The following is a 27919-nucleotide window of genomic DNA, read 5'->3' on the forward strand; positions in this document are numbered from 1 at the left end:
GAGAGCCTTTCATTTCCCTCTTTCCTCCTGGGCCCACTCTGAGTCTTGTGTTTGGCTAGGATTATATATAGAAGATGAAACCTTTCTTCTTGCTTGGAGCTGTCAGCTATCTTTAAATGAAAAGTAGAGAAAGAAATAGAGGCAGTATACATAATGTTTAAGAACAGTGACTCTGGAGCCAGACTGCTGGTATTTAAATCCCAACTCTGCCACTTCCTAGCTGTCTAATCTTAGGCGAGTTGCCTAACCTTTCTGTGCTTCAGTTCCCTCACTTGAAAAATGAGACTAATAATAGTGCCTACCTTATAAAGTTCTTATGAAGATTTCAGAGTCAATCAATAGAATGTTTACAATGGCACCTGGCATATAATGAGTGCATGAGCATTATTAGCTCTGTCTCTCCACCCAGCCTATTTCCGTCTCCCTTCTAATTTTCCGCTGATGACCTCCTGGGTAGAGTTAAAGGAAAAAGGCTGCTGGGTATTAACCATGACACTGGGTTCTTTTAGTGTAGAACAGAAAGTTCCCAGCAGCACGGGGAAGAATATTTTTCTTTCAAACACTGACACATCATTGAGTGTGGCTCAAGCCAGAGCATGGATTTGAATGTGGCCCTACTTAGCCTGGCCTCAAATTTCCTTTCAGGCCTGGCTCTTACAGCTTGACTTTGTGCTGCCGTAGCTGCCACCTGCTCTGTGCTCATCTCTTCAAAGTGATTATCTGATGAAGTTAATACATGAAGATGAATCTTTCTTCCTTCTCCACTATTTAGTTTTACAGAGGCTTGCAGTGGTGCTTCCGAGGTTTCCTAGATCACGAGCTGGGAGCTCCTCTGAGGAAGAGACAGCATTGTCTCCCTTTCTCTTTGGAACTGAAGGCTCAGTAAGAAGAGATGGTTGCCCATGAACCAGTTGCTGGGGCAGGAGAAAGCATTCTACTCTGTCCTGATTTTTCTTCCCAAGCTCCCTCTCATTGCAGTGTTCTCCTACCTCTTAGATGAAGCAATGCTTAACATAACATTTGTAGTCCAATACCCTAGAAAGGGGAATGACAAACAAATCCGAGAATTTCTTTGAATCTTCTCCCACCTGCAATGATACAGTTAACCTATGAGGAAAATCCAGCTACACATGCTAAGTGTCCTGGTTGTCTGCTGTGGTGATACTACTCTCTGTTGTCACCACAGGGTAGAGGAACCATTTAAAACATAGGCAGTTAGTGAATAAATTTAGGATTTACTTGTCTGGAAGATTTTGGAGAGCTGAACAGAGGCCCAGATTAGGAAAGGAAGACCTTCTACTCCCCAACCGCTGCCCAGGGCTTGCCCTCCAGTGCTACCTAAAGCAGAGACTTGCTTAGGGAAATTATCACACAGCCCTAAAAAGGTGCCCGGAAATGTCCCAGGATTGGTGAACCTTACCCACCTCAGACTCCTCTCCCTAGACCTGTGGGAAACAATTTCCTCCTTTTATTAGGCCCCAGTTTTAGCCGACTGGGGGAGCTTCTCCTTTGACCATAACTATGCCTGGGCTCAAGTTCACTCGCATATGTCCCTCTGCTTCTGGTGCTGGGTCAGCTCCTGGCTGCTCAGTAGGTAGTCATCAATGAACGTGAAGATTTCCTCAGGGGTGATAGGTTCCATGTAGCGTTCCCGGTCAATTCCCTGCTTGTCAATCAACACCATGTTGAAGTAGGAACGAGTGAGGCGTTGGAATTGCCTAGAGAGAGGGGCCCAGGCAGGTGTGAGACCTTGTATGGGCTCCATCTCACCAGGTTCTACTACCCTCTGACCTTTCACAGTTCCATTGATGGACTAATTCTTTCCCCCACCAGATCCTTTGTCCTCATTCCCTCCACTACCTATCTCAAGCCCCTTTCTTTTTTCTCTGCTCAGACCTTAGTCTTGCTGCCCTTATATGTCTAGCTCTGTCTCTTCCTCTCCACAGATGGAGAAGCTTCATTATTACCAGGCTGCACTTCCTTCATAGGCCCTTGTAAGCCAGGCTACAACATATAGTTATGTGGGCTGCACAGAATAACTCTAGGGAGCACCAATCACATGCACTATGATGTGACTAGTATTTTCTAGAGATGATCTGGGCATAACCTGTACAACCATAAATGGCAGCCCCGAAGTTGATCAGTATCACCTGGTCAACTTTCATTTATAGCTGCAAATCTGCAGTCTCCTTCCTCTGAGTATTTCCCAGTCTTTCCCCTACCTGGGACTGAATCTTTCTGATCCTACCGAGACAGGCCTAGAGGCAGGTATTGTTTCTAGAACAGAGAACAGTGTGATGGCTCTGAGTTATATGTGGAGGCTTTGGAAAGGTGATGATGGATAGATAATGAAAAAGTCAACTTCTACCACCTGTCACTTATAGTCTGCTCTTCTCCCAGGGGCAGATGGGTGTGATTCAGATTTCAGTGCCTAAAGATGCCTTTTCCTCCTTTGGAGACTGAAGGCAAAGAGATGAGGCCATGAGCAACAGGATAGGAGGCTTATCTGTTTGGGTCTGTGTCTCAGCCCTGGCTGTGCTTCAGAGTCACCTGAGGTGCCTTATAAAAAAGGCACACTCCCGAAGTGGTTTGGGTGGGGCCTGGTCATCTGTATTTTAAGCTCCTCAACACGATTCTGATATCCTCCTGCCACTCTCTGATCTCACCTAATGCATCTAAGAGTAGTGTAGCTGCTTCTCCTACAACCCTCCTGTTGCCAGTATCCTGCCTAGGATTTCTGCCTACCCCTTCCCTGTGGCACCCCAGCCTGGACCTGAGCTCCTCGATGATGTTAGCTGACAGCTGTTGCTCCCGGATACGGCCCACCTCTTGAGGTGGCTGCCCCACCAGCTCAATGATGGTCACGTGCCGCAGGTCCAGTCCGCAGGTGGATTGCTGGGAAGGGAGAAAAAGGTTTTATGGAATAGGTTCTCAGGCTCAAACTTAAGGCTGCTTAGATGATTTCTCTTGGGAGGCAGTGTGGAAAAGGAGAGTCTTCTCCCCAAACAGCATATGATGGTGTCTACAACCTCTCTTCTCTATCATTCCTGAAGTACTTTCCCTAACAGTGTTTCCTTTATTCTAATGAAGTATATGAAACTGGTTACCCCATGTGGGGTAGAAAAGAGAAAAATAATTGATGAATTATAGGAACATAATCTCTCCTTGCTTAGTTTTACATAGATTTTAAACTATGTAGATTCTTAGTTTTTAAAATTGAGGTATAGTTGACATATAACAATTTCAGGTGCACAACATAATGATTTGATATTTGTATATATTGTGCAATGGTTACTAAAATAAGTCTAGTTCACATCCATCAGTGCACAGTTACAGGTTTTTTTTCTTGTGATGAGAACTGTTAAGATCTACTCTCTTAGCAATTTTCAAATATTATTAACTATAGTCACCATGCTGTACATTATATCCCCATGACTTATTTATATTACAACTAGAAGCTACATAGATTCTTAATAGATGGCTATCGTAATATGATAATAATGGCTATTGTTTATTGAACATACATACCTAATGTTTTGCAGTCATAATCTACTTTAACACAACACCCCTAACAAGGTAGGTGGTATCATTCTTATTCTGTAGAGGAAAAAGTAACTTGCCCAAATTTGCATGACAATAAGATGCTGAGCCAAGATTTTAACTTAGGGCTGTTGCCGCCTTCCTAAGTGTGTACTCCTTACCACTGGGCTACATGGCCAGGCCTTCTCTCGGTTTCCAGGATTTCTCCAAAATAGTGCTAGTGCTCTTTTCATTACCCTTCGTTGCCTTTCTAATACCCTCTAACCCTACTCTGGCTCTTTGTTCTGCCTTGTCCCGCAGGTCCCCTCTTAGCCAGTGACCTGGGGCAAGGTTTAAAGCTGCAGTGAATACTCTATCCCTTGTCTGAGCTTTGGTGCTACTCTTCTAGTCCTGACCTTCGGAGTCACTGTCCTCATTGGCTGATTCCTGTTCTTGTTCTTAATTCCTGTTCAAGCTGAGGTATTGCCTTTGTCTGCCTGTTTTGGATGGCTGGAGGAACTAAGTCCTTTTTGGTCTAGATACCCAGTGTCATGCTTTTGATAAAGCTGCTTCCATCATGGGCCTCTGAGTATTGACTTGGCAATTTGTAAGATTTAGCCTTTAGAAACCCCCTAAATAGCTTCTTCTTTTACCAGGGTATTCAGCCCTGTTTCCAGCTCCTCAGAGCTGGTTCTCTTAGTCTTGTCATCATATTCTGAGGTCTTTTCAAGAACCTAGTCTATTCCTTTTTTTAATTATTATTATTATTATGGCGACATTGGTTAATGAAATCCAGTAAGTTTCAAATATACAATTCAACAGTAAGGCGTGTGTGTGTGTGTGTGTGTGTGTTACACTGTGTGTTCACCTCCCATAGTTAGATTTCTTTCTGTCACCACATATTTGACCCCTTTAACTCTATCTACCTTCCCCTGACCCCCTACTCTCTGGTAAACACTAGTCTATTCTTTTTATAAGTCCCAATGGCCATATCTGTTCTGTCCTATCCACCTCTCCTTCCCCAACAAGTGGCTTTGGCTAGATATTTCATAGTATGTTAAAAATCATCATGCAACTCCCCCATTTTAATTTGAAACATCACAACGCTTTTCCTTATCTTCTGCTACTAGTAAGGGTTAAGAACACAGATCCATGAGTCAGACTGCCTGGATTCAATCCTGGCTCAGCCACTTACTAGCTAGTGATCTTGGGCAAATCTTTAACTTCTCTATGCCTTAATTTTATCGCCTTTAAAAAAGGAATATAATAGTACCTACTTCTTAAAGGTTGTTGTGAGACTTAAATGAATATATATAAAGCACAGACTTATATAGCTGGTACCTGTATAGCACTTACCATCTAAGTGTTTGTTACTGCTATTATTCCTTGAAAACATAAACATAATTTATTCCCAACATTTACATTTGATCATACATGTCTTACAAGTCTCTCTATAGTGCTCTGCCACACTCCCTTCCCATCCTTCACCAAGCCCCCTGCAAGTCACACCTACCATTCCAGTGGCCTCACTGCCTTTTTAGTAAAAACAAAGTAGTTTTTCAAATGTTCTAAATTTATCTATAGTAAAACTGATCAAATGTCCACAAAAAGTTTGAGGAAGTAGAGTTTGTGCTACAGAAAGAGCAACTCTGATTTAGAAGATTTAGGGGTGGTGTTAGGGGGCATGTAAAGGAACTAAGACCTAATTAGGGGAGTGTGTCTCACCTGTAGCATAGAGATCTGCATTTTATAATATCGGTTGGAAGGATCAGGAGCTGAGATGATGAGGAGTCGCTGTTTCTCATAAAACTGATCCAGAAGGCCAGCAGCTGAGTTGACATTGACATTAATCTTCATAGCTAGGGCAGAAGCGGATGGCCAGTGAAGAGTATGGCCTTCTCCTTCATCCCAGCATGGGTAACAACATCTTGTAGCATTCCAGTCTTTCAGGTTAACCCTTTTTGGTTATTTCTCCATTTTCTTGGAGGAAATACTGAAATAACACTTGGAGATTTTAAGCTCTTTGTTTTGGAATATTCTGAGGGAGAACATTGGCCCTTAAACACATCTCAGAACAACCCACCCCCATTCCCACCTTATACACATTGCTATTGTACCCCTGTGCCATACACATTGGGAGATACTCCAAAGTACCCCTGATCAACATTCCCTGGTTTCACTCACGAGCACAGATAGGTGGTAATCCTGACCACTGGCGGCTAGACTGACAGACCCGGGAGGGGGTCCCTTGGCGCTCATAACCTCCATCACAGTGATATTCACAGGTGGCACCGTAGTTGTCCCCCGCTGAGGTGCAGGTGAGGTAGCCATGCTGTGGTGGTTTCAGAGTTGGGCAGCGTCTTACTGTCAGGGAGGAGTTCAAGTTAGGGGCTAGGGTATCTCTTTTGGGAAAAAAAAAAAAGCTAAGAGGGTAACCGTGCTGGGTTTTCTAGATCAGGAAATCTAAAATGATCGGAATAAATGACCTTTTTTGTATTTCCAATGGCCAGGGATAGAGCCAGAATTTCCCTTTCCTTAGGAATTAAATCTGACAAAGGCATTCATAAATCTGGAGGCGTAGGTGAGTATACAGATTGTCATCAAAAGACTTTATTAATCTGTAAAATAAATATTGCCATTTTTGTTTTCAGACTTTGTGGACATGCTGCATAAAGATGTCTGCCTTACAAAATTACCTTTTTTTGTCTTTATTGAAATATAATAGATAATTAGTTGCTTGTATTTATACTATACAATTCAATGAGTTTTTTTAAAACTATAATTGGCATACAATAATATACTAGTTTCAGTTGTATAACAAAATTACTTTTAATATCAAAAATAAATCAGAGCAGACTTAAACATCCACCATTGGGAGAAGTATTCAGCAAATTTTAATACATTCTTAGAAGTAGCTTATTCTATTGTCATTAAAATATTTCTGAAGAATTTTTAAAGAACATGGAGAAATTACTTGTGTTATAATGCAAAGCTAAAAGGGTTATCTAAGATTAGATGTACAGTATGATCTCAGCTATATATATTTTTAAAGTATATGTAGATAAAAGACTAGAAAGAAAATACCACAAAATTAACAATTGCCTTGAATGATATGATAATAGATTTTTTCCTTTGTATATTTATTATTTACCAAATATTCAAAATGAGCATGAATTAGTTTTATAATGGAAAAATCAAAACAAAACAATACAACACCAGCCTAAGAGGAAGAATCGGGCAGGCAACACCACCAATTTCAGCAAAGGGGAAAGCCTGAGAATGAAGTCTGATTAGATTTGATAACTGAAAGGCCAAGAAAAGAAATAAGTACAGAGTACCTTGGTGAAGTTTATCTCAATTTAGCAGAATGAGAAAATCTTGTCAGATTTTCTGGAACATGTATGCACGTGTCATGGAGGCTTCCTGAATGACTCTGGTGAATTTGTTTATTCCTCTCCCAATCTAAAAGAGGTGTCTTTTTTAAGCATTGAGAGGAGAGGATTGTGGTGGGAATCTAGAGAGTCAGGGTAGAGCAGGAATAATGAGCAATGTGGAAATAGAAGACTTCTTTCTGACCTTGTACTTTCACAATGAACTTGCAGCTGGCCTGGTTGTAGGCTCGGTCATAGGCAGTGTAGCGAATCACATGTTCTCCTTCAGGAAAGTGAGAGCCAGGCTCCGGGCCCCGAAGTGTCACCCTGCATGGGACAGAATGAAAGAAACACTAAGGAAAGAGACCTTTACGATCTGGTTCTGGGTCATTATCACTACAGCCTCAGCCTATACAGGTCAGTGTGGGCAGCCTAAGAGCCTGGGGAAAGCTGTTGAGAGGCATTAGGGGCATCCGATACTCACCTGGTGATGGTACCATCAGCAGAATCTTTCACCAAAGGTGGGTCCCAGTACACCCGAGCAGTCAGTTTCTCTGGCTCTGCCATCTTCTCACGTGAGTGGGGACAGCGGATCTTGGGGGGATCTATGTCTGCCAATGTCAGAAATCAGATGCTGACTTGTAGGCCTACTGCCTTCCCTGGGGGGAACCCATAGAAGCAATAACATGCCACTGGGTAGGTAAAAGTACTCTCCATTCAAGAAGCTCAATGGAACTGCAGGGGAAAACTCGGCTTCAGGGGAAGTGATCACTTCATTAAGCATGTGCTCCAGAGTGCCACACTCATAGCAAGAATGTTTTTTGTGGTGAGAATTCCACATCTTTGTGGACATAATACCAGGGTGGCTCTTTGCAGCAGGACATCTGGGAGCAACCAGCATTTACCTACACATACAGGCTCGCCTCCACTCCATTGCCCATCTTCCATGCAGATTCTGCTGCGGTCACCTTCCAGGTGGTAGCCACTGGAACAGCTGTAGTCACAGCGGGAGTCAAGGAGCACCCCATTTGTGCAGGTGTAGGTGCCACTTGTGATGAATGGCAATGCGTGGCATCTCATCTCTAAGAGAGAACGAAGTGGCAAGCTCAGTGGCTTGACTTGTGGGACTATCTGGAGGTGATACCTGGCTATCTAGTACAAGGAGAACCATATCAGAGATAGCAGAAAACTCTATCCAAAACTGCCCTTACATTTTTCTGCCTAATTGCCAGTTTTACCTAATTGCCTTCTTATTTTTATAAGATACAGTAGTGCTTGGAGTGGGGGTGGTTCTCAAAGAAGTAAATTATTTGTCCAAGTGCACTGACACCTGAGTTTGAATCCCAACTCTCTGACTTGAGCAAGTTACCTCATCTCTCTGAGTCTCAATGTTTTCATCATTAAAATGTGGCTACTTCATAGGACTGGAATGCATATAAACCTCTGGGCTCATTTAGGGCCTCAGGTGCTGTTAGTTTTCATCTCTTGTTCCTCAAATGCTAGAAAACCTTGATCAAATTTAATTTTTTTTTAGTATAATTTTGATGTTACCACAAGCACTCCTCAGCTGAAGCTCACTTATATGTAGAAGGAAGCTGGCCCTATCTCTGGGCGAGAATACAAGTCAGGCCAGTGCATAGAGGGCCAGCTTTGGTGGTATTTGATTAAAGAGGAATCCATGTGCTTTAGACAGCATGTACCAGAAGGGGAGACTGCTACCATGAGTTCATTGTGAGCCGGTGCTTGCCAAAGTCCAGTTCGAGATACCTGATGCTTGTAAGGAGTGGGTGAGCCATACATTCCTTTAGGTTGTCTAAGTTCTAACCCTGCATAAGTTCAATTATTGGAGCTTTGAATAAAGATTCTATAAGCTATGTTCATTTTGCTTTTTGGTCAAACCAGACTTGAAGATTATTGCCTTTTATGTTTTCAGTATCCTTTATGCAAAAATCACCTCCTTGAAATCAGGGCCAAGAAAAAAGATTTGTCTTTTCAGATGGATTTGTTTTCTTAGTATTATCTGACAGTGAAAATGATACGTCCAAAGTGTTTGCCCTCTTGTCTCTTATGAGGAAGGACAAAGCTGGATTCAGTGTTCAAATATAGTAATTAACTCATTCTAGGCACCTGGAAATATGTATGTCTCCATTCTTTTAACTGGTTTTATGTTCATTTGTAGACTTATTTAATTTTGTGAAACCAATTCTAATTAATTTTGGAAACAATGGGGTCTAAGTCCTAGAACAAATTAATTACAGTCACCTAGAGGGACATGGTGGCTTCCTTCTTTCTGCCTATGAAGCTTCTCCTCTCCTCCATGGCACCTTCTCTGACCAATCCAATTTCTCTCTGAATGCTCAACACTCTGTGTCTGGTCACACTGCATTCACATGCACACATTTATGTTTCTATCCCATTAATGTATAAGCTGCCCGGGGGTAATTGAGGAATTGAGTAAGCTCCTGAAATTACCAGTACAGGGCCTTGCATATATGGCTGTCCTATAAATGGCATTCAGTGATTAGACATATGAACAGACAAAGCTCTGCTGCTAAAAAAAATAATAGGCTGTAGAGCTTGAATAAGAGACAGGGATTTGGGAGCTGAGGGGGACATGATTTGGAATGTGCATGCATTAGCATCTCACATTCTAGCGTAAGGGTTCTTTCTGACTTTCCAAAGAAAATGAAGAATAGTAAATGCCTCATAACTTCACTACCAAGGCCTTCTAAGGCCTTAGGCCAGGAAGAATAGCAGTTTGCCACAAATGGGAAAGAGTTTGAGACCACACATCCTCGAGAACAGAGGAAGGCCCAGGTCCATGTCAGGCCACAGGCCTAAGCTTTACATGTACTCCTGGGCCTCCTGAGGAAGAAGGACTGGTTGCTACTTAAATGCCCATGTTATTTGGACAATAACCTCAGGGAGAGAAAATGAACTAGAATGTTAGGATGGGGAAAGGCCCTGTGGGGCGTCTGTGGAAAATTCTCATTTTGCATTTGACAGAGGGCACAGTAACAGCTCTAAGTCTATACTCTCAGTGGCTGGCTGGCCTCTCTTGCATACACATGTCAGCATCTGCACATACACCACTTACGCCTGCAGTAGGCAGTTCCAGACCAGCGGCGGCTTGGCAGGCATTGCACCGACCTTCGTCCAATCAGTCGAAAGCCCCGGTCACAGGAGAGCTCACAACGAGTACCCAGGCTGCTGTGATAATTTCCTCCCCTGGGTGAGTAGCATGTGGCTTCTCCATCTTGGATATTTAATGTATAACACCATCGGGGGACTGTAGCAATAGAAGAAAAGTAAGCTAGAAGTATAATAATCAAGACATAGTGTGGTATTGATGAAAGGACAGACACATAGATCAATGGAACAGAATAAAGAGCCCAGAAATAGACCCACACATATATGCCGAAATGACTTTTGACCAAGGTGCAAAAGCAAGTCAGTGGGAGAAGGATAGCCTTTCAAAAAAATGGTGCCAGAGCAATTGAATTTTCATAGGCGCGTGCGCGTGCACGAGAGAGAGAGAGAGAGAGAGAGAGAGAGAGAGAGAGAGAGAGAGAGAGAGAGAGAACCTCAAAGCAGAAGCCCTGGGCAAGTTCTTGAGGTTGTGAAATTATTTGATACTGTGGTGGTGATTACCTGACTCTATGCATTTGTCAAAACTCATAGAACTCTACACCAAAAAGAATGAATTTTACAGTAGGTAAATTTAAAATAATTTTTAAAAATAACACAAAGACGGATGCTGAGAGAGGGAGAAAATGCAATATCAAAAAGCGTGCTTAAGAAAGTCTGATCCCAGTTCAGTTCTTAGCACAGAAGTTAATACGGCCATTAAATCATAAAAGCATCATAAAATCGCCTTATTATCTACACTAGGGGTCTCCAACCCCCATGCCGCAGACTGGTATTGGTCCGTGGCTTGTTGGGAACCGGGCTGAACAGTAGGAGGTGAGCGAGCAAAGCTTTGACTATATTTGCAACTGCTCCCCAGTGCTAGCATCACCGCCTCAGCTCCACCTCAGAACATCAGGCATTAGATTCTCATAGGAGCACCAGTCCCTGCTGCCAAAAAGGTTGGAGACCACTGGTCTCCATAATTTAAATGACTCTTTAGTGGGTTCGGGTTTTAAACACATATAAACAGGCATAGGGCCACCGGCCCAAGAATACATACATAGGACAACACAGATCTGTTAACCTGCAGTCAGGAAGGCTAAAACCCCATATAAGCTTATTAGATTTCCAAATCCTCAGGGACAAAAATAAGGGGCCTTGAGAAAAGCGCATCAGGAGTTAAAGGAAGAAAGAAAGGCTAGAGTCTCTGCTTGAAGGCAGCTGGAGAATGAAGACAGGTGACAATGAGAAAACTATCCTTCAAGCAACAACACACTTGTAGCTTCCAGCGTTAGTTTTGAGCCTGTGGCTGTGACACACGGCTGCCATCTGGAGTCACCATCTCCAAATTACATAAAGTCTCCTAAGCACTACAGTTGCAGAGCTGTTGATTATGTGGTCACAACACATATCACGAAGACTATATAAGAGGCTCAGACCTCAACAATCACTCCTTTCCTAGTTCTCTCCAGCATTCTGCCAAGGAAAACACACATTCAGATTGGAATGGATTGCACAAGCAAGCAAAATAAAGGGAAACATAGAGCTCAGGATAAATGCTGAGACAGTAAGAGAGTGCCTAGCTATTGTAAAGTTCAAATTTGATGGCCCAGAGGAATCCTGGTATAAAGAAAACACTGAGAGGCTGAATCAGAGCAAAACACTATCCAAATTTTCTCTCCCCCTCAGATTTATTGAAGTCTAATTGACAAACAAAACTGTATATATTTAAGGTATAAAATGTGATGTTTTAATATATGTATACATTGTGAAATGATTGCCACAATCAAGTTAATTAGCACATCTATCACCTACATAGGCTACCTTTCTTTTTGTAGTGAGAACACTTAAGATCTACTCTCTTAGCAAATTTCAAATATACGAAACAGCATTGTTAATTACAGTCAGCATGCTTTAAATTAGATCTCCATAAGGAAGAAGAAGGCAGTCTTTGGGAACTATAGCCTGGTGAGACTGACAGCACCAATAGCACAGTGTTCTAGAATATTTGAACAGGTTTATGAGCAGTTAGAAAGAGAAGTGCTTTGCTCCAGGTATCCTCAAGAACAAGTCATTCCAGACTGACCTCATTTCCTTTTTGGGTACAGTCACCAGACTGGTAGAGCAAGAGAGATGGTCGGTACACTATGCAGAAGTGAAGCATGTCATAATGCCTTCATACCATTGATGTAGATAAGATGCAGAAATACAGGAGAGATGATAGTACAGTTATGGAGATTCATAACTGGCTGAACAACTGTACCCAAAGAATGCTGATGGGAAACTGAAACTAAGAATGTGGCTAAATACTGTATGGTGAAAATGTCTGGCAGGAAATGTGTTAGTCATTACTAAGTAGCTATTGTGTGCTAGGCACCATGCTCTGTATTTTCATTTTTCACATTCATAATCTTCTATAGTTCTCTCATCCATGAGAACTGTGAGGTAGAGTGGCGTTTATCCCTATCTTGCAGATGGGAAAGTAACTTACCCAGGGTCCCTCTACAAGTAAGGAGCAGAGCTGGGGTTTGAACCCAAGCTTTGTCTGGCTCTAAAACCTGTATTTTTTTCTAACAGTATCTGCCACTGTAGCATGTTAGGCTGCTATTTTGAAGTATACATTTACATTTTTAACAGATAATATAGCCACATGGTTTAAAATCCAAAAAGTATAAAAAGTTATACAGTAAAGTCTCCCTCCTACCCCTTTCCCACACCGACTGCCACTTAGTCCCCCCATAGAGAACTGCCATTAATAGTTTATGAATATAAAGCAAATAAAACAAATATTGCTATAGATTCTTATTTTCCCCCTTTTTAAATACATAGAGTAGACCACTGTTCCTACCACTGCTGTTTTTGTTACTTAATGTGTTTGAGAGATCTTTCCATATCACTACAAGCATGCAAACTGCTTAAATGAAATAACATCTACAAAATACATAGCACACTGACTGGCGCATAATGGGTGTTTGGGATCAAAGCTCTGGAATGTGGAGGAGCTGGGACTTGAACTCAGGCCCATGGACTCTGCTCTGTGCAGCTGTTCGCCTTTATAATGTCTTTTCAGGGATTATAAAGGAAACAAAGTGCTGACAACAGGGTTGAAAGAGCCTTCTCTGTGATTATCTTCAGATAACCTGGGTAGAGTTACCAGCTTGCCCATGGCTGAAGCAATCTTCAGGGAAAGCGGCAGCCAAGAGGACCAAGGGCAGACGTCAGAGAAGAGTTTCTGATTCCAAACTAGGACTCAGAGTAAGGGAATGAAAGAAAGTTCAAGATAAGTGAAAATAGCAGCAAACTACACGGGTAATTTGTTCTAACATAATGATCTGGTTTTTAATGGTTAACTCTTCTTTTTAAAATTATTTTTTCTGAAACAGTGGGTTACATTTTTGTTGGAAAGAGATAGAATGAACATGGCTTTGGAGTCAGACAGATCTGGGTTTAAATTCCTCCTCTGCTACCTTTGAGCTCTGTGACTTTCTAAATTTAACTTCCCTGAGCTTAGATTTCTGATCTGTAAAATGGGGATAATAAATCAGTTTCATTGAGTTGTTTTGAGAATCAAATGAAACTATATTTAGCCCTGATAATGATATTCCCTAAATCAGTGTCTGGATTTGAGCCACTGGCTCATCCGGCAAACATTTAACCTACCATCTTAGACTGCAATTTGTATTCAAAACAACATTTATTATATAAAATGATATTTTTGTGTGGCTGTCTTCAAATGGCAGTCTTTTGTGATTGGGTCTTTATTTAGCTTATTTGGGAGGGGATTTTGCTGTTTTCATTTCAGTTTTAATATCTTGGATCTGTAGGCACCATCCCCAAATTACAAAAAGGCTCAAACACTTCAGTTGTAGAGCTGGGATTATGAGGTTACAAAGACTTTACAAAGGAGGCTGAGACCTCAGATTTTACTTTCCTGGCCACCCCTCCCCCTCAACATGGGTAACCTCACTCAATCAGTTTTATGCGCTGAGACTAAGTCCCAGAGAGGACCAGGAGACATTTGATCCCAAGCCCAAAGCTGCCATGTGGCTTATATTTTTCTAAAGGTCTTTATACAGATTTTAAAATAACCAATGAGGCAGATTAACGTTAATCATGGGATTGACAGACCTTTTGAAAGTACTTTCTGCATCCGTTGCTTTTTCCTGTCCAATTCTCCTATTTACAGTCTCCTACAATCTGGCTTCTGCTCCCAGGATGCCAACCAGCCAGTAAACATTTTTGAGCATCTACTTTTTACATTGCTTTGAGGGGGTGCTATATGTGACTCCTTCTGTTAAATAGGTAACTATTTTGTTGAGGGTAAAAAAAGTAAACCAAAGAGGCAGTACATAATGAATGCCAAGTAAGTGGTCCAGAAAATAAACATTTATTTCAGAAAAGGTACATAGTAAGTGCTTGATAAATATTCATTGAATAAATGAATGAAAGAATGAATGGACAGGGAAAGGCTCAGTGCAGGCTAAGAAGTCAGAGAATGGCACAGAGTCCTACTAAGCTGGCTGAAGCATAGATTTCATCTGGGAAGAAGGGATAATGAGTTGTCAGGCTGGGCAGCTAGACTGAGGCCAAATTCTGTTAGAAATGGTCATAGTGGCCCACTAGGTTTGAAGAAAGGAGAAATACGGATCAGAGAATCCAGTTAGGAGACAACTGCCATTATCCATGTGGGAGGTAATAAAATTAATCTCATGGATTAATGAAGAAATGACAGTTCTTGATGAACGACTGATGAGAGATGATGAGGAAAAGGGAGCTATTAGAAGTGACAGGGGCTATTAAAGGTGCCATTGAGGTATTTTTAAGAGAATGATGGTACCATTATCAAAAGTATGAAGGTCAGCTAGTAGAGCCTTTTTCAGGGAAGATGAAAGTATTTGGTTTCAGATATCTCCAAGTAGAAGTGTTCAGCAGCACTTGAAGATGTAGTCCAGGAGCTCAGGAGAGAGGCCAGAGTCACCCAAAGTGCAGATCCATGCCTCATTCTCTCTCTTATCACCACTAGAGAGCCCATCTCCCTTCTTGGCTTCAGCTATGAACAGAATAGTGAAATGTCACAGAGCCCAGGGAAGGGGGGTTAAGAAGAGAGAGATGTGTTCACTGCTGCTGAGAGGCAGAGGAGATTGAAGCTCAAAGGTCATAGCTCAAAGCTCAAAGGTCATTTGTGGGTGAGTAGGAAACAGACTATAGAGTTTAGGAATTAGTAGGTGCTGAGACAGAGAGGCAGTGGTATGAACCATTAGGGAGTGAGAAGAAGATAGGTAAAGGGTAGCTAGAAAGGAGCATAGAGGAGCCCAAAGCTCTGATCATTTCTCTGTAGAACCTATTTTCTCAAAAGTTACCATTTAACTTCTTGCCAAATATAATTTTTGCGATACCTTCAATTGGTCCCTGCAACATTTGACACAGTAGATCTCTTATTCCTTCTCCTTCCTTAAAACTTCTTCTCCCATGGCTTCTGTAATATAGATACCACCCTGATCTCCTCCTACATGGCTAACTACTAACTATTTCTTTTTCCCTTGTTGGCTCCTCTTCTCCTATTCACATCTGCAGATGTCTCCTTAGGCTCTGACCTTGGCCTTCTGCTCCCTCAGACAGCTCATCCATCTAAGCTGATGACTCCATTTTTCCAGTTCCCACTGCCTGTAGGGCACTGTCACTAAACCAACTGTCTTTTCTAACCTTGTCTTTATGAGCATGGCCTTATAGTTCTCCCAGATATTCAGACTGGATGCTTTCAGGTATTCTTTTGTTTCTTAGCCTTTGGTACATCAGATTTGTACCAAATCTTATCTCTTTCTTTGAGACATCTATGGGGTTCATTCTTACTCTCCATTTCTTTGCCACTACCATCAATCAACTCTAACGAATATTACTGTTATTAGTTCCTGAACGTCTACTCCTCCTGAACCCTTACTCTCTGTACAAAATAATGAGGTTAATATCCTGAAATTACCATTTACCGTGTCATTCTCCTGGGCAAAAACATATGATAGTTCTTTAAAACTCACAGTACAACAGCTAAACTCTTCTTCATAGTTTGCAAAGCATAGAAACAAAGAATCTTAGAAATGGAAGAGATATTAGCTATCACCTGATTTAATTTTCCTTCTAGTGCAGAAATAGCTATTCAGCATTCTTCACAGATAGTCCTCTTGCCCCTCTTAGAAGAACCACTAGATCATGGAGCCTTACCTAATTTGGTCTCACTCTTTATATTCAACTTTATTTTCTACTACTCTCTCCACATCTAATTTCTTCCAGTCAGGCTGGTTTCTTCCTAGCTCCTTCCTCTAACAGGTTTGTTCTTACCTTTGTATCTGTGGCCATCTGTTTCACTGAATGTCCTCCCCTCCCTTTTTCAGTTCTCAAAACCTGCCCATCATTCAAGACCTAGTCTAAATGCCATCTTTCGAGACCTCTTCCCTGACTTCTTTTCCTCAACTCCTATTGCATTTACTGCTACCACATGGTTTCACACTTACTTGCCCTGCATGTGTTAATTTTACTGCCTCTTACCCATCCCTCCCCCAGTAGATTATAAGGTCCTTGAGGGGGACAAAACTCTATCTTAGATTTTGTTTCACCCACAGACTTACCTTGCACAGGATTAAGCACACAGTAGGTACTCAGTCAATACGTAATGATTAATAATAGATAGGCAACCTTAGTGCTAGTGCGATAAGGTCAAACAGGAAGTCAGTAACCAAAGTCATGATTGGAAATCACAAACCTTGATTCCATGAGCTTCAGTTTTGGCACATGTGAACCAAGCTGGATGAGGATACTTCAGGGAGAGCCTAGGCCTTAGGCTGGAAAAGACCCTTCCTTGAGACTGAGAAGCAGTGAGGATTACCTTGGTAGTCTAGGGCAGGGGCCTGTGGGACCTCTTCAGTATATACTTCATTGTTGCTTTCATCTGGGTAGTAGCCTGAGCCTAGAATGAAAAAGACAGTATCAAGATGACGTATTGATTTTTTACTCAAGTCCTTTCTTACCTTTCCCTCTATTCAACTTATTCCCTTCCTGAGGACATGGCACTCCATAGGTGGCAAGCCAGGTGGATATTTAGCGGGGCAAATTCTGCCTTATAAAGCAGTAGAACTATTGTGAGCAAACCTCAACACCTCAGCTCCATAAACGGGGAGCTCACGGGGTAGGGCAAGGATTACTGGTAGCATCAGAAGCCTCCATTTGAAAGAAAGAGTAATCGAACTTCTTGAATGCCCATCAATCCCACCAGTCTGGACTATAAACGACCGATTTCCTTGTTGCAACATATGAGTATTGGAGAGCTGCTGATAACCAAGCTCTGAGGATGGACTGTTCTCCCAGGTAGGAGGAAATAATAGAGCATGAGTAAGATCTTCCCCCTAATGACAGGTCTGTCACAGTCCTCAGAGGGAAATGATTCCTCAAGCTCCCACTAGTCCATAGAACACCAACCTTTTGCCACTTGGTTGCCATTGCTAGGGGTGGCATGCCAAGGTAAAGAGGGAGGGTTCAAAAGGCAAGGGGAAATAAGAATAGTTTCACATCCTGAGTTTTTTGTCCTGGTTTTGGGGAAAAAGCAGGCAGAGTCCTTTGGAGAAATTTCTGGTTCCTCTAATCAGCAAGAACTGTAGTAGAGAGCTGATGAGATGGAGAACATTCCCAGTCCACTTCCGTTATGTTAAGTGGCCCAGTCCCTGGTGCAGGCAGGTCTGTGGCTGTCTGAGAGACTAAACAGTATGTTCCACCAGACGTTAGGAGTCAGTCATGAACACAAACTAATTGGAATACAACTCGTTCCTTTCTAGAGTGAAGCTTCAGGAAGCCCTCCTTGCAGCCTCCCTGAGCCCTAATGCTTGCACAGGAATAGAGTAGCCAGCTGTGTAGGAGTTGGAAGACAATTTTTCACATCCAGGACAAGACTGGGTTTTAATGCTGGAGCCCTTTGGCCTGTGTAAACACTCAGACCACAAGTGTTCCTGCCTCCTCTCTGGGAAGAGGCACAGGGCCCCCTGCACTAAAGGGTGGAGCAGAGAGCTAGATGATGAAGCTCCTCCATTCCCCACGGACTGGGGATGGGGGATGTTGGAACACCAGCCCAACTTGATGAGCAAGGGAATACATCAAATTAAAAGTTAGCCATATGAAATCATGTCCTCATTGGTTTGCCCTCATTCCAGAGGAAAGAGTTCATTTTTTCTCTATTTTTTCCCCTGTTTTCCCATTTCAATTCTTCTCCTGGCTTCCTTTTATTTATCCTCAGGCATGCTCTTTTCCCATATGGGAGGCTTCTTTGTGGAGGGCAGAATTCTTGTCAGCTGTTTTGGTTTAGTATTAGCCTCAAAGCCTTACAGCTTCTGTAAACAAGAGGCCAGATGTATGTGATTCCCTGAAGGATTTGGTGCCCACAGTTGTACCAGAGCTTGCTTATGAAGAAATGGCCAGCAGAGAGAAAAACTCTGCTTGTCAGAAGAGCGAATGGGAGTATCGGAGGCCTATGGCTAGAAAACAGCAGCAGCAGCAGCAGCAGCAGCAGCAGCAATGGTTGCTAATATCATTCAGCACATGCTCTGTGTTCAGCCCATTACGTGTGTTATCTCATTATGTCATCCTAACAACTCAGTGAGGTCGACACCCTTATTGTTCTCAAATGTACAGATGAGAAAACAGACTTGAGGGGTGAAGGGAGTAGTCCAAGTCTCCTAGCTAGTAAGGAACAGAGTGGGCATCCAGCCCAATGCTCTTTGACCCACCTTGATACCAAACTCAGACACTCCACTAAAGATGGCAGTAGGAGAGAGATTTGGACAATGTCCAGCAAGGATCAAAAATCCAAAATCTTTTTTTGCAGTCCAGCTTCTTTTACTCTGTGTGCGTGGGATTGAAGGCCACGAAACATTTTACATCATTCCAGAATTATAGGGCATATGGAAAAGCTAAGGGGAAGACTCAGCCAGATAATTACAGTCTCCACCAGGGTGCAGAGGTAGCTGCAGCAGTGCCAAGCTTGCTTTGTGATGGGAATGGACTTAAGCCACCTTACTACTTTAAGTCTTTCCGGTTCCCCTCACTGCCTGTCATTGGGTACTTTTTGTAAATATTAGTATATTGAGATGAGATATAAAAAAAAACTAGAGAGGCACCCTTTCCACAATGTTCTATCTGCTTGTCTGTTCAGCCCTGGGAGAGACAGGTTTGGGCAGCATTCCTCAGCTCCTTTAGATCAATCAGCGGTTGCTGTGGGCTCTGTTACTGGATTCCTCCAACTTCCATAGTACAGTCAGATCCTCTAAGCACTGCCCTTCACAAAGGTATGGTTGGAAATGTAACTGACAGGTGAAGACTATTTTCAGATCCACACTAATGCTTGGCTTATAATAAATATGGTCTGACTGCACAGGTACGCCAATAGACACTTTTAATGGACTGTTTGCTTTATTTATATTCTTAACCCTTCCCAACCCCTGCTTATTATTCCTGGATCCTTTTACTGATTAGTCCTGAATCCACACTTGGCTGCTTTCCTTGTGCCATTCTCATTTGAGGACAAGGCTGTAGTTGGGAACAAAACAGTGCTGGATGCCTAGAGAGTGAGTGAATGAACAAATGGGTGGAACAAGCTCAGATAGCTAAACTAGCAATGTAGAGAAGAATTATTGGAAAATTTCCAAATGTTTCTCATCAGATACCCTCCTACGAACAAAGGAGGGCAGGATAAGTGGGTTTGCAGGGCTGTTCAAGACCTCACAGCCTGGGCTCCTCCAAAGGAGTGATGACCCAGTGATTCTTGGAGAAGTGGGAGTGCCACTTTTGTAAAGAGCCTTTTGAGAACCTCAGATGAATCTTAGTTTTTAAATAAAACCACCCTGTCCTCAAGACTCCAATAGCTCAGGCTTCTACCCTGGGAAAGGTAAAGGCCTTTGTACTCCATGAGGTATCTTACAAGAGTTCAAAATTGGGCTTTGAGCCATCTAATCTCCACTCCCTAAGTTATGTGGTCTTTGGTTGGGTTTGGGTCTCATGTACTTGAATTGAAGCTTGGGGAGGTTGAGGAGGACAGCTTCTTTAACCCCAAACAGTGTGTACACTGCCAAGGGCTTAACTTAATGTTTTTCATCTTAATGTCAGCTCTTGTACTTCACCCCCTACAAAGCCAGATTAAGCCAAAGAGGGGAAGAAGTTTGCATATTTGTTTGAAAACTTCATGCAGCTGTTCCAGACAAACAGAGCTATTGCCAAAGGCCTCCACCAGGAGCTAAGGGCATGTGGAAAATTTTAGCTGCAAAGACTGTGGCTGTGATGGAAGCAGTTTGTTATTTACTCATCTCTGGATATTTTCCTAAATCCATTGGTTGGGCCTGTCTCCTTCCTCTACTCCCCCCGCACCCCACCCCCGCTAAGCCCTGATGAGGGCAGACACTGTAGGCCGCAGAATATTCTTAGCACTTGGAATGCTAGCTGGACCCCATCAAAAACCTCTGTCTACCCCCTCATTATTCTTCCATAATTCTTCTACTCCCCTTTTTCCTCTCCCCACCGAGTCTCTTCTCTTAAGCTCCCTATGTCTCCAGGGGCAAAGGATGAAACATTCAGGAATCCAGATATTCCATCCTTTCTGAAGTAAGGAACAAGCCAGAAGAAACTGGGGAATTCCTGTTTGAGAGAATATGATCTGTATTGTCATTAACATGTTTGACAGAAAGGGGCTATAAAAATATCATCCTATAAATAATGACTGGGGGAAGAGGGAGAGAGAGGGAGTGAGGGAGTGAGGAGGAAGCTAAGTGCACAAGGAAGTGAGACAATGGCCTTAAAAACCATATTGTTCAACCTTCTCATTTTTATGATGATACAGCCTGTTTTCAAATATCTCTTGTTAGTTTTCCTCAAAAGCCTTCCGTGGTAGCCTGTTGCAATATTTAATTATCTTTATTGTTGAGAATAGTTCTGTTTTATATCTAATTTAAGTGTCTTTCGTTGCAGTTTAACTCTTCCCTTCTCCAAGACTGAGTCTAGGCCCTGCACTGCCCTGCCTAGAAATGATAGGCAACATCTCCTAGAACTTACCTGTATACCATGTCGGTGTCACTGCTGGAGTGAGGAAGAACAGTAGAGAAAGAGCTCCTCTTTGGATTAGTTGACCGGACATCCTCTAAAGGAGACGGAGGTGTCAGGGAGACAAGAATAAGGGTAGGTGACCAGAAGTACCAGGACAAAGGAAAATAACTTTCAGAAATCAGCCATCAATAAACTTCCAAAAGTGAGAAGAAGCAGAAATGCAGGATCTACTAAGAAGAGGAGAGATTTTTAAATTAATGAATGCCTGTTACATCATCCCCATTTTGTAAGGATTTTCCACTTTTATAAAATAACAAGACTCTTTTTGTTATTTATGGTCTCTTTTCATCCTAGAAAGAGGAGGATGTAAAACAATCAATTTTCAATTGACCCTGGTGAGATTAGATGCAAATGTTCCATGGTCCAAGTAATAGAGAAGGACATTGAGGTACCAAGACCAGGAAAGGGTCAACATAAAGTCATACAGAATCAAGAGGGAATTCTGCAGTCTAAAGGCTGCCAGTTGATAGTTTCATCCATTTACTTAGTATTTCCTAACCACTAATCTGGGAAAGCATTAGAGTATACAGACTAGGAGCTTGAACACTGGAGTTACACATATCTGGATGTATATCCAATTCTGTTCCTATTAGCTACAGGGCCATGGGCAAACGCCTTAACTCTTATGAACCTCAGTTTCCTCATCTATAAAATGGGAATAATAATAGTATCTACCTTATAAAAATAGATTATTACCTAACACATAAAGAAGCAATCAATATATATTAGTTATTATTACCAACTTTGTATTAGACAGGACTGGATATCTCCTTTCTCTAGTCAGTAACTATACCTTGGCTCTGTTCTTAGCTTTGGTTTTTGAAGCTTAGTGGTTTAGTAGTGGTTTCTGGCTTTTAAGCCCAGCCTAACCTTCTAGTTTTACCCTGCTGAGCCAGCAGGAAGTCAGCGAGGTTGGGAAGAACTTACTGAGGTATGTGAGGAGAGAGTAGGCAATTTCTAATTGCCCCCTCACTTCCTGTCCTGTCCTCACTTTAATGGGATGAGAATTCTGTGGTTCCCAGTAGGCAAATACTTCATAAATGACAATATTAAACTTGCTGCCCATTGGTATAAACTGGCCACTGGACTGTTCAGTAAGCATTCACTCACTCACTCATTCACTCACTCACTCACTCACTCACTCACTCACTCACTCACATGCTTTCAATGAAATACCATGCTCAGGGGAGGAGTCAGTCCCAGAAACAGAGAAACAAAAAGATGGCAGATTCTGGCCATAGTCCCTAAGGGACATGAGAAGTGAAAAAATGGTATACATTCATTTTCCAATTTATTGCTACTTTGGCTTCAGATTTTGTCTAGAGAGTGGCAAGGAAGCAATATAGACAAAAAGTGAGAGCAAGTGAAAGAGGCAAGGAAAGTGGAAAGATGTGGGAAGGAAGCTAGAAAGAAAAGAAAATCTGCCAGAGCTGAAGGAAAGAGATAAAAGCAGAAAGACAGAACAAAAGGATGAGAACGAGGAGTTTAAAGAGAGATCCAGAAAAATGAACAGCTTAAATAATCACTGAGCCCTCTGCCACATGCAGCCTCAAGGAATCCAGTTCCTTGGTTCAGGAGTAAGGGCTTTCTTTTTCAGACCTTGGTGTTCTGAGTCTGTGATTGCTTCTCTGCCCACCTCTTCTCAAATCTCAGATTGAAAATTTGACTCACCGGAGTCAGCCAACTCTCTGCTGAGTATTGAGAAGGTAGTGGGAACCTGTGTCGATAGCCAGGTCAAATGAAAAGCAGCATATGATCCAATTTCATAAAAGAACTTCTTCCTCTCTCTCCCACCCCTAGCCATGTTGCCCAAGGTCTGAGTCTTTTTACCTCCATGGCTGTGAAATGTGGGTAAGTATAGTGTGGAGGGTTTAAGCAGTTGATCTTACCTGTTTTATGGAATTTTGTGCTCTCTTTTTCTCTCCTCGTTCTCTTTCTCCTTCCTCTCTGCTTCTCTCATCAGTCGAAAAACCTTCTACTTTAACATTCCTAGAACGAGTGGCTCCTGGTCTGTCCGGGCCTCCGGGATTCTGTGAATGCTGCCCAGATGTTAGGACATCTGCATCTGCCAAAAATTTCCTTAAAGCTATATTATCCCCCAAGCTATAGTTGTTTTTCCCACAGAGAAGGGTTTTAGAGAGGTAGAGGAGAAGGCACAGAAGGATTAGAGGGAATCGGTCTGTCTCCTGCAGAATGGAGATTGCAGGGGTGGGAGTGGGAGTGGAGGAGTGGGGTGGGGGTGGAGTGTGAATGGTGCTGGCTCTGCGTGCCTGAATATAGTAATAACAGAGGCTGGCAAAAGTGCCTCCCGAGATGTGGTGCATTGAAAAACACAACTTTTTATGATTCAGCATGACATCAAGATTGAATGAAAAGGAATTTCCAAAACTTCAAGGAGAAGAGAAGAGTATAGCTGACTTTGACATTCCCTATAATTCCTTAGTACTCCTCAACTCTGAATTGCCTTGTCATCCATATACCCAGGGTCAGACACACTTTGAAACCCTAGCACTGATTATCTAACTTCTATGGACTTTAGTTTCTGATAAGATTATGTTGTTTACAAAAAATACTATGTGCTTCTTGCTTGAAGAATCAAGACTGATTTCCTGTAATAAGAGTGGAGGGAAAGCATGCTTAGCGAGGCTTTAGCAGGAGGCTGTTTAAGGGAATCTTGATGATTTGTACATGGCAAGGTTATAGCCTTTGCTAAACTGTTTCCCAGTGACCCCGATGGAGGGATATATTTCTCTCCACTAAGCAAACTTTCTTTTTAGTGTTTGATAATAAGACTATTCCACCATACTGCAGGCCAGATCCTTACAGTCTCTTTCCCCTCAGACTTGACATTTCCATCCTTGAAAAATCAGTGGTCGTAGTAGAAATATTTTTAACTGGTGTAGAAAGGGTTTCTTCCCTGTGTGTGCAAGTAAATTGGTAACCCTTTCTCAGTTATGAAGGAAAGAATTGTGCTTACCTTAATAAAAATGTTCAGTAGCAAGCCTGTTTCATTTTAATCCACCAATCATAAGTATCTATTGTTTGTTTACTATGTTCAACAGTATGATAGTGGTATAAAGAACCTGAAGATATGATTTTGGCCTCATTCATTCAATAAATTTATCGAGCATGTATCGTGTTAAGGATGGTGGACAGACAAAAATCCCAATATCCTTATCCATAATTAATTCAACAAATATTTATTGAGCATCTATTATATACCATGCAGTGTTCTAGGTACTTGAGAGACATTGGTGAACAAAAAAGACAAAAATCCTTGCTTTTATGAAATGGAGGAGACAGATATTCAACAAAAATGTTCTTGATTACAATTGTGTGTGTGCTTAGGAAACTAACCTTCATTGGGCATCTACTATAAGCTAAGAATCAGGGGACAGTGGTAAGTAAGAGTGCTCCTTGATCTAAAGGAGCTTACTCTCCAGCTTCCAGAGGGTTTATATTTAGTAGGGGAGATAAGGAGGACACAAACTATTAGAAAATGGTGCAAGACCATATAAAGTTACAAGAGCTATATTATAGAATGTGAGGACTCTGAACACTCTGTGGGAAGAGGTGGGCCTTGGTATGCTCTCAGGCAAGGGAAATGACTTAAACAAAAGCTCACTGTTGGTCAGAGGGGAATGGGCTAACTGGTTAGAGGGCTCAGGGGAGGGGTGGGCAACAAAGTTGAATGAATAGAGTAGATCCAGATTGTGGGGCCCTTGAAATGAAAATAAGAGTTCACTCTAAATTCATGTGTTAAAAAATAGTGAATCTATTAAATGTGCATGTGCCTGTGTGCCTCTGTGTGTGTGTATATATGGGTGTGTGAGTGTGTGTGTGTGTGTGTGTGTGTGAGAGAGAGAGAGAGAGAGAGAGAGAGAGAGAGAGAGAGAGAGAGAAGAGAGAGAGAAGGAATAAATTTTACCGAGAGAAGAGAGAGAGAAGGAATAAATTTTACCAGGGTTATTTTCTTTCTAAATTGAAGGAACCCATTCACTGGCTCCCTCTTGGCAAAGAGTACAGTCTGAGCTCTTAGTAGAGCATACCAAATCCTTCACAAGCAAAACACCACCTATGTCCTCAGCCTAGTTTTAAACATTTACCCAAAGACTTCTCATTCTGGACACCTTAAACTTCTTGCTTTTTCTTTCATGCCGTGGTGACTTTGCACAGACATATTTACGCTACTCTGTATTTCTTTCCCTCCTTTCCTGGCTTGTGGAAACTGTATCCATCTTTGCTGTTGAGAAGCTACCCTCAGCCCACTCCAGAAAGAACTGGTTTACTTTGCCTTCCTTTTCTATCATATCACTTTTATATGTCTCAATTATAGGATTAATTGTTCATCTCTGACAATCTCTGTCCCCAACTATACTTGTCTGTTCATCTCAGATTCATCTCTGTACTCTACTAGACCATGAGTGCCTAGACGGCAAAGACCTTGCCTTAGCCTCCTTCATTTCCCCAGTACAAACACAGAGCCTAGCTCATGCTAGGACAAGGGTGCTGCATAAGACCTCAATCCCACTTAGAGCTAAATGGAGCAAGGCAGAGAGAGATTAAAGAAGAAAGTAAAGGAGGAAGAATATGAAAATCATATGGCGAACAAATTCAGGGGATAAATGAAAGGAGAGGGACAGTATTCCTGTACAGAATAGTATAAAGAGCTTATTCCAAACAGGTGGGGTTAATTTTAAAAACCAACATTTCTTCAGTACCTACTATATGTGGATAATACTCCGTTAGACACTGAGGATATAAAGTTAAATAAACACCCGTCCATATGATTTGATTAACAAGGCTAGACTAGAAACATTTTTCTTATAAATGGACCAAGGCGAATTTACATGAGATTGTGAATTTTAATAACTTTAAAGAATATTTCTCATTTTTATGTGTCCCAAATTATATATTATGAGAGTTTTTTTGGAGAAGGCCAGATCAAGGCTGAAAAGGAAGGAAAGTATTCATGGAGAATTTGAAAGGATTAGATGAAAAAAAGTGAATGAAAAATTGGCAAGAAGAAAATTTCAGAGAAGGAATAATGAGAATACATGAGACAATAAGAGTTAAAGAGATATTAGTATTCAGGAAACTAATTTTTAAAACTGTACATATGAATTATCTATTTAAATGATGATGTTTAAATTAACTGTTTAAATGATGTTTATCTGAGTGTTGTAATGTAAAATGAGGTTCTAATAAGTAGGAGGTGCATTAAAATTTCATGATAGGCACTTAGTCAAAGGTAATTGAAGGGATTCTAGAAAAAGTATTAGGAAACGAAAATGATAAGATCATTATGTGAATATAAGATGTATTCTGAGTGAAATGGTTGATGTCTTTCTACTGGTTCCTAAAACAGGGTGTAGTAAAGTCCTAAGACATTATCTGGCAGTTCAACTTAATTTTTCTATTTTATGACAACATGGTACTGAGATGGGATAGACATTTAGTTTTTAATTTAATTTAATTAATCAAATCTTGAGTCACTACTAAGTGGTTAGCTTTGGAGACCAGCTGTGACCAAGGAGCTCAACAGGGATTGGCTGAGCACCACATGATCTCATCAATTGAGCATTGTGTCCTAGGTTGTTGGGAAGAGTATAAAATGGGGCGCACAAGCCTGCCACACTGGCTCTTCAAGTAGTTTCTGAATATGTAGATGGCAGGGTATAAGACAGGTAAGTAGAGAAGAAAGCAAGTACCAGGTACCATAGTGATTAACTAAAGGTCTGAGTTAATGTGAGTGATTAGACTATGAGTACTGATGTTAGAGAAAGAGGTATATATTGGGGGAAGGTGGGGAGAAATGGAGAGGAGTAGAGATGGGGGGAGATGGGGGTTTTGTGGTGAGGGGAGGGAAGATGCCCTGTTTGATTTGGGGTTAGTTGAACCTAACCCCAAATCAAACAGGGTACTTAAGGGGCAGAAATTTTGAGTGAGTTTGGAGAGTGGAAAGGGAGTAGAGGATGTCTTGTTTATTGGAGAGAGAATCATACTGGTTAATTGTGGAACAGAAAATTCACATTGGAAAAGCAGTAGGAAATAAGTTGATATCATATTTGCTGGGGAAAACATAGTTTAAATGCCAAAGGAAAACATTTAAACATAATCTTGAAAGTTACAGGCAGTTTCTGAATATTGAATGTAAAACAAACAACAATACTTAAGGAAAGTATTTTCCTTTTCTCCTACATTTTCAGTATCAAACATGTTTTTGTAATCAGAAAGAAGGAGAAATTGACGTTGACCAAAAAAGGTGTTGAACTCTCTACCTCGCCACTCTGGGACAAGCAGGTTAACTTCCTAGGTGACTGGGCTATTGGAGTGAAGGCAAAAGGAAAACTCAGCAAAAAACAAGTACTAGGCAGAATTGGGGAAATGATGAAAATTCTTGTGATTCAGGGGCTCTAGACAGCCCTTGTTCATGGCTCAATGTCTGAGTACAGCAGTCTTTGGTAAGATTATTCCCACCTGAGACAGCTGTTTATACCGTGGCAGCCATGTCTCATCACAGAGTGGGCCCTGTTTCCAATGAGGGAAACAGAAGCTAGAAGGGCTTAGTCCTAGGCAAGTTACTTAGCCTCTCTGAACCTGTTTCTTCATCTGTAAACTGCTGCCAGTAGTAGCTTTGACCTCACAATAAGAGCTTTTGTGATGTATGCATGAGGTGGTGACACATGTTGAGCACTTGGCAGTGGTGGTTGGTACATAGTCAATGCTCGATATTACAGTCTCTATTAATCCTTTAAAGACTAAATTTC

General features: G+C 41.7%; 1 protein-coding gene across 2 annotated transcripts; it reads right to left on the bottom strand.

Moving 5' to 3' along the window:
* Positions 1–1187: 1187 nt before the first annotated feature.
* On the bottom strand, positions 1188–23337 carry SRPX2 (sushi repeat containing protein, X-linked 2). Of its 2 annotated transcripts, none has more exons than XM_023525244.1 (11): positions 23039–23325; positions 21099–21183; positions 16897–16977; positions 9988–10179; positions 7796–7972; positions 7375–7501; positions 7096–7217; positions 5704–5883; positions 5245–5378; positions 2774–2895; positions 1188–1718 (listed from the first exon to the last, which is right to left on the bottom strand). In XM_023525244.1, the coding sequence occupies exons 2-11, from the start codon at positions 21178–21180 to the stop codon at positions 1538–1540; spliced, it is 1398 nt and encodes a 465-aa protein (XP_023381012.1). In that variant the 5' UTR covers positions 21181–21183; positions 23039–23325; the 3' UTR covers positions 1188–1537. The 2 variants fall into 2 exon arrangements, with proteins under 2 accessions (XP_023381012.1, XP_011382130.1); XM_011383828.1 differs by having other exon boundaries at positions 1226–1718; positions 21099–21316; positions 23039–23337.
* Positions 23338–27919: the final 4582 nt, after the last annotated feature.

This window comes from Pteropus vampyrus, unplaced genomic scaffold (genome assembly GCF_000151845.1).
Source record: "Pteropus vampyrus isolate Shadow unplaced genomic scaffold, Pvam_2.0 Scaffold543, whole genome shotgun sequence".
NCBI lineage: Eukaryota > Metazoa > Chordata > Mammalia > Chiroptera > Pteropodidae > Pteropus > Pteropus vampyrus.

Excerpts from the sequence above, each read along its gene's own strand:
- SRPX2 (XM_023525244.1), bottom strand. The coding sequence starts at position 21,180 with ATGTCCGGTCAACTAATCCAAAGAGGAGCTCTTTCTCTACTGTTCTTC. Across the intron at positions 10,180-16,896 it reads CCCTGCCCTAGACTACCAAG|TCCCCCGATGGTGTTATACA; the intron begins GTAATCCTCACT and ends CTATTGCTACAG. Across the intron at positions 7,218-7,374 it reads GCTGATGGTACCATCACCAG|GGTGACACTTCGGGGCCCGG; the intron begins GTGAGTATCGGA and ends TGTCCCATGCAG.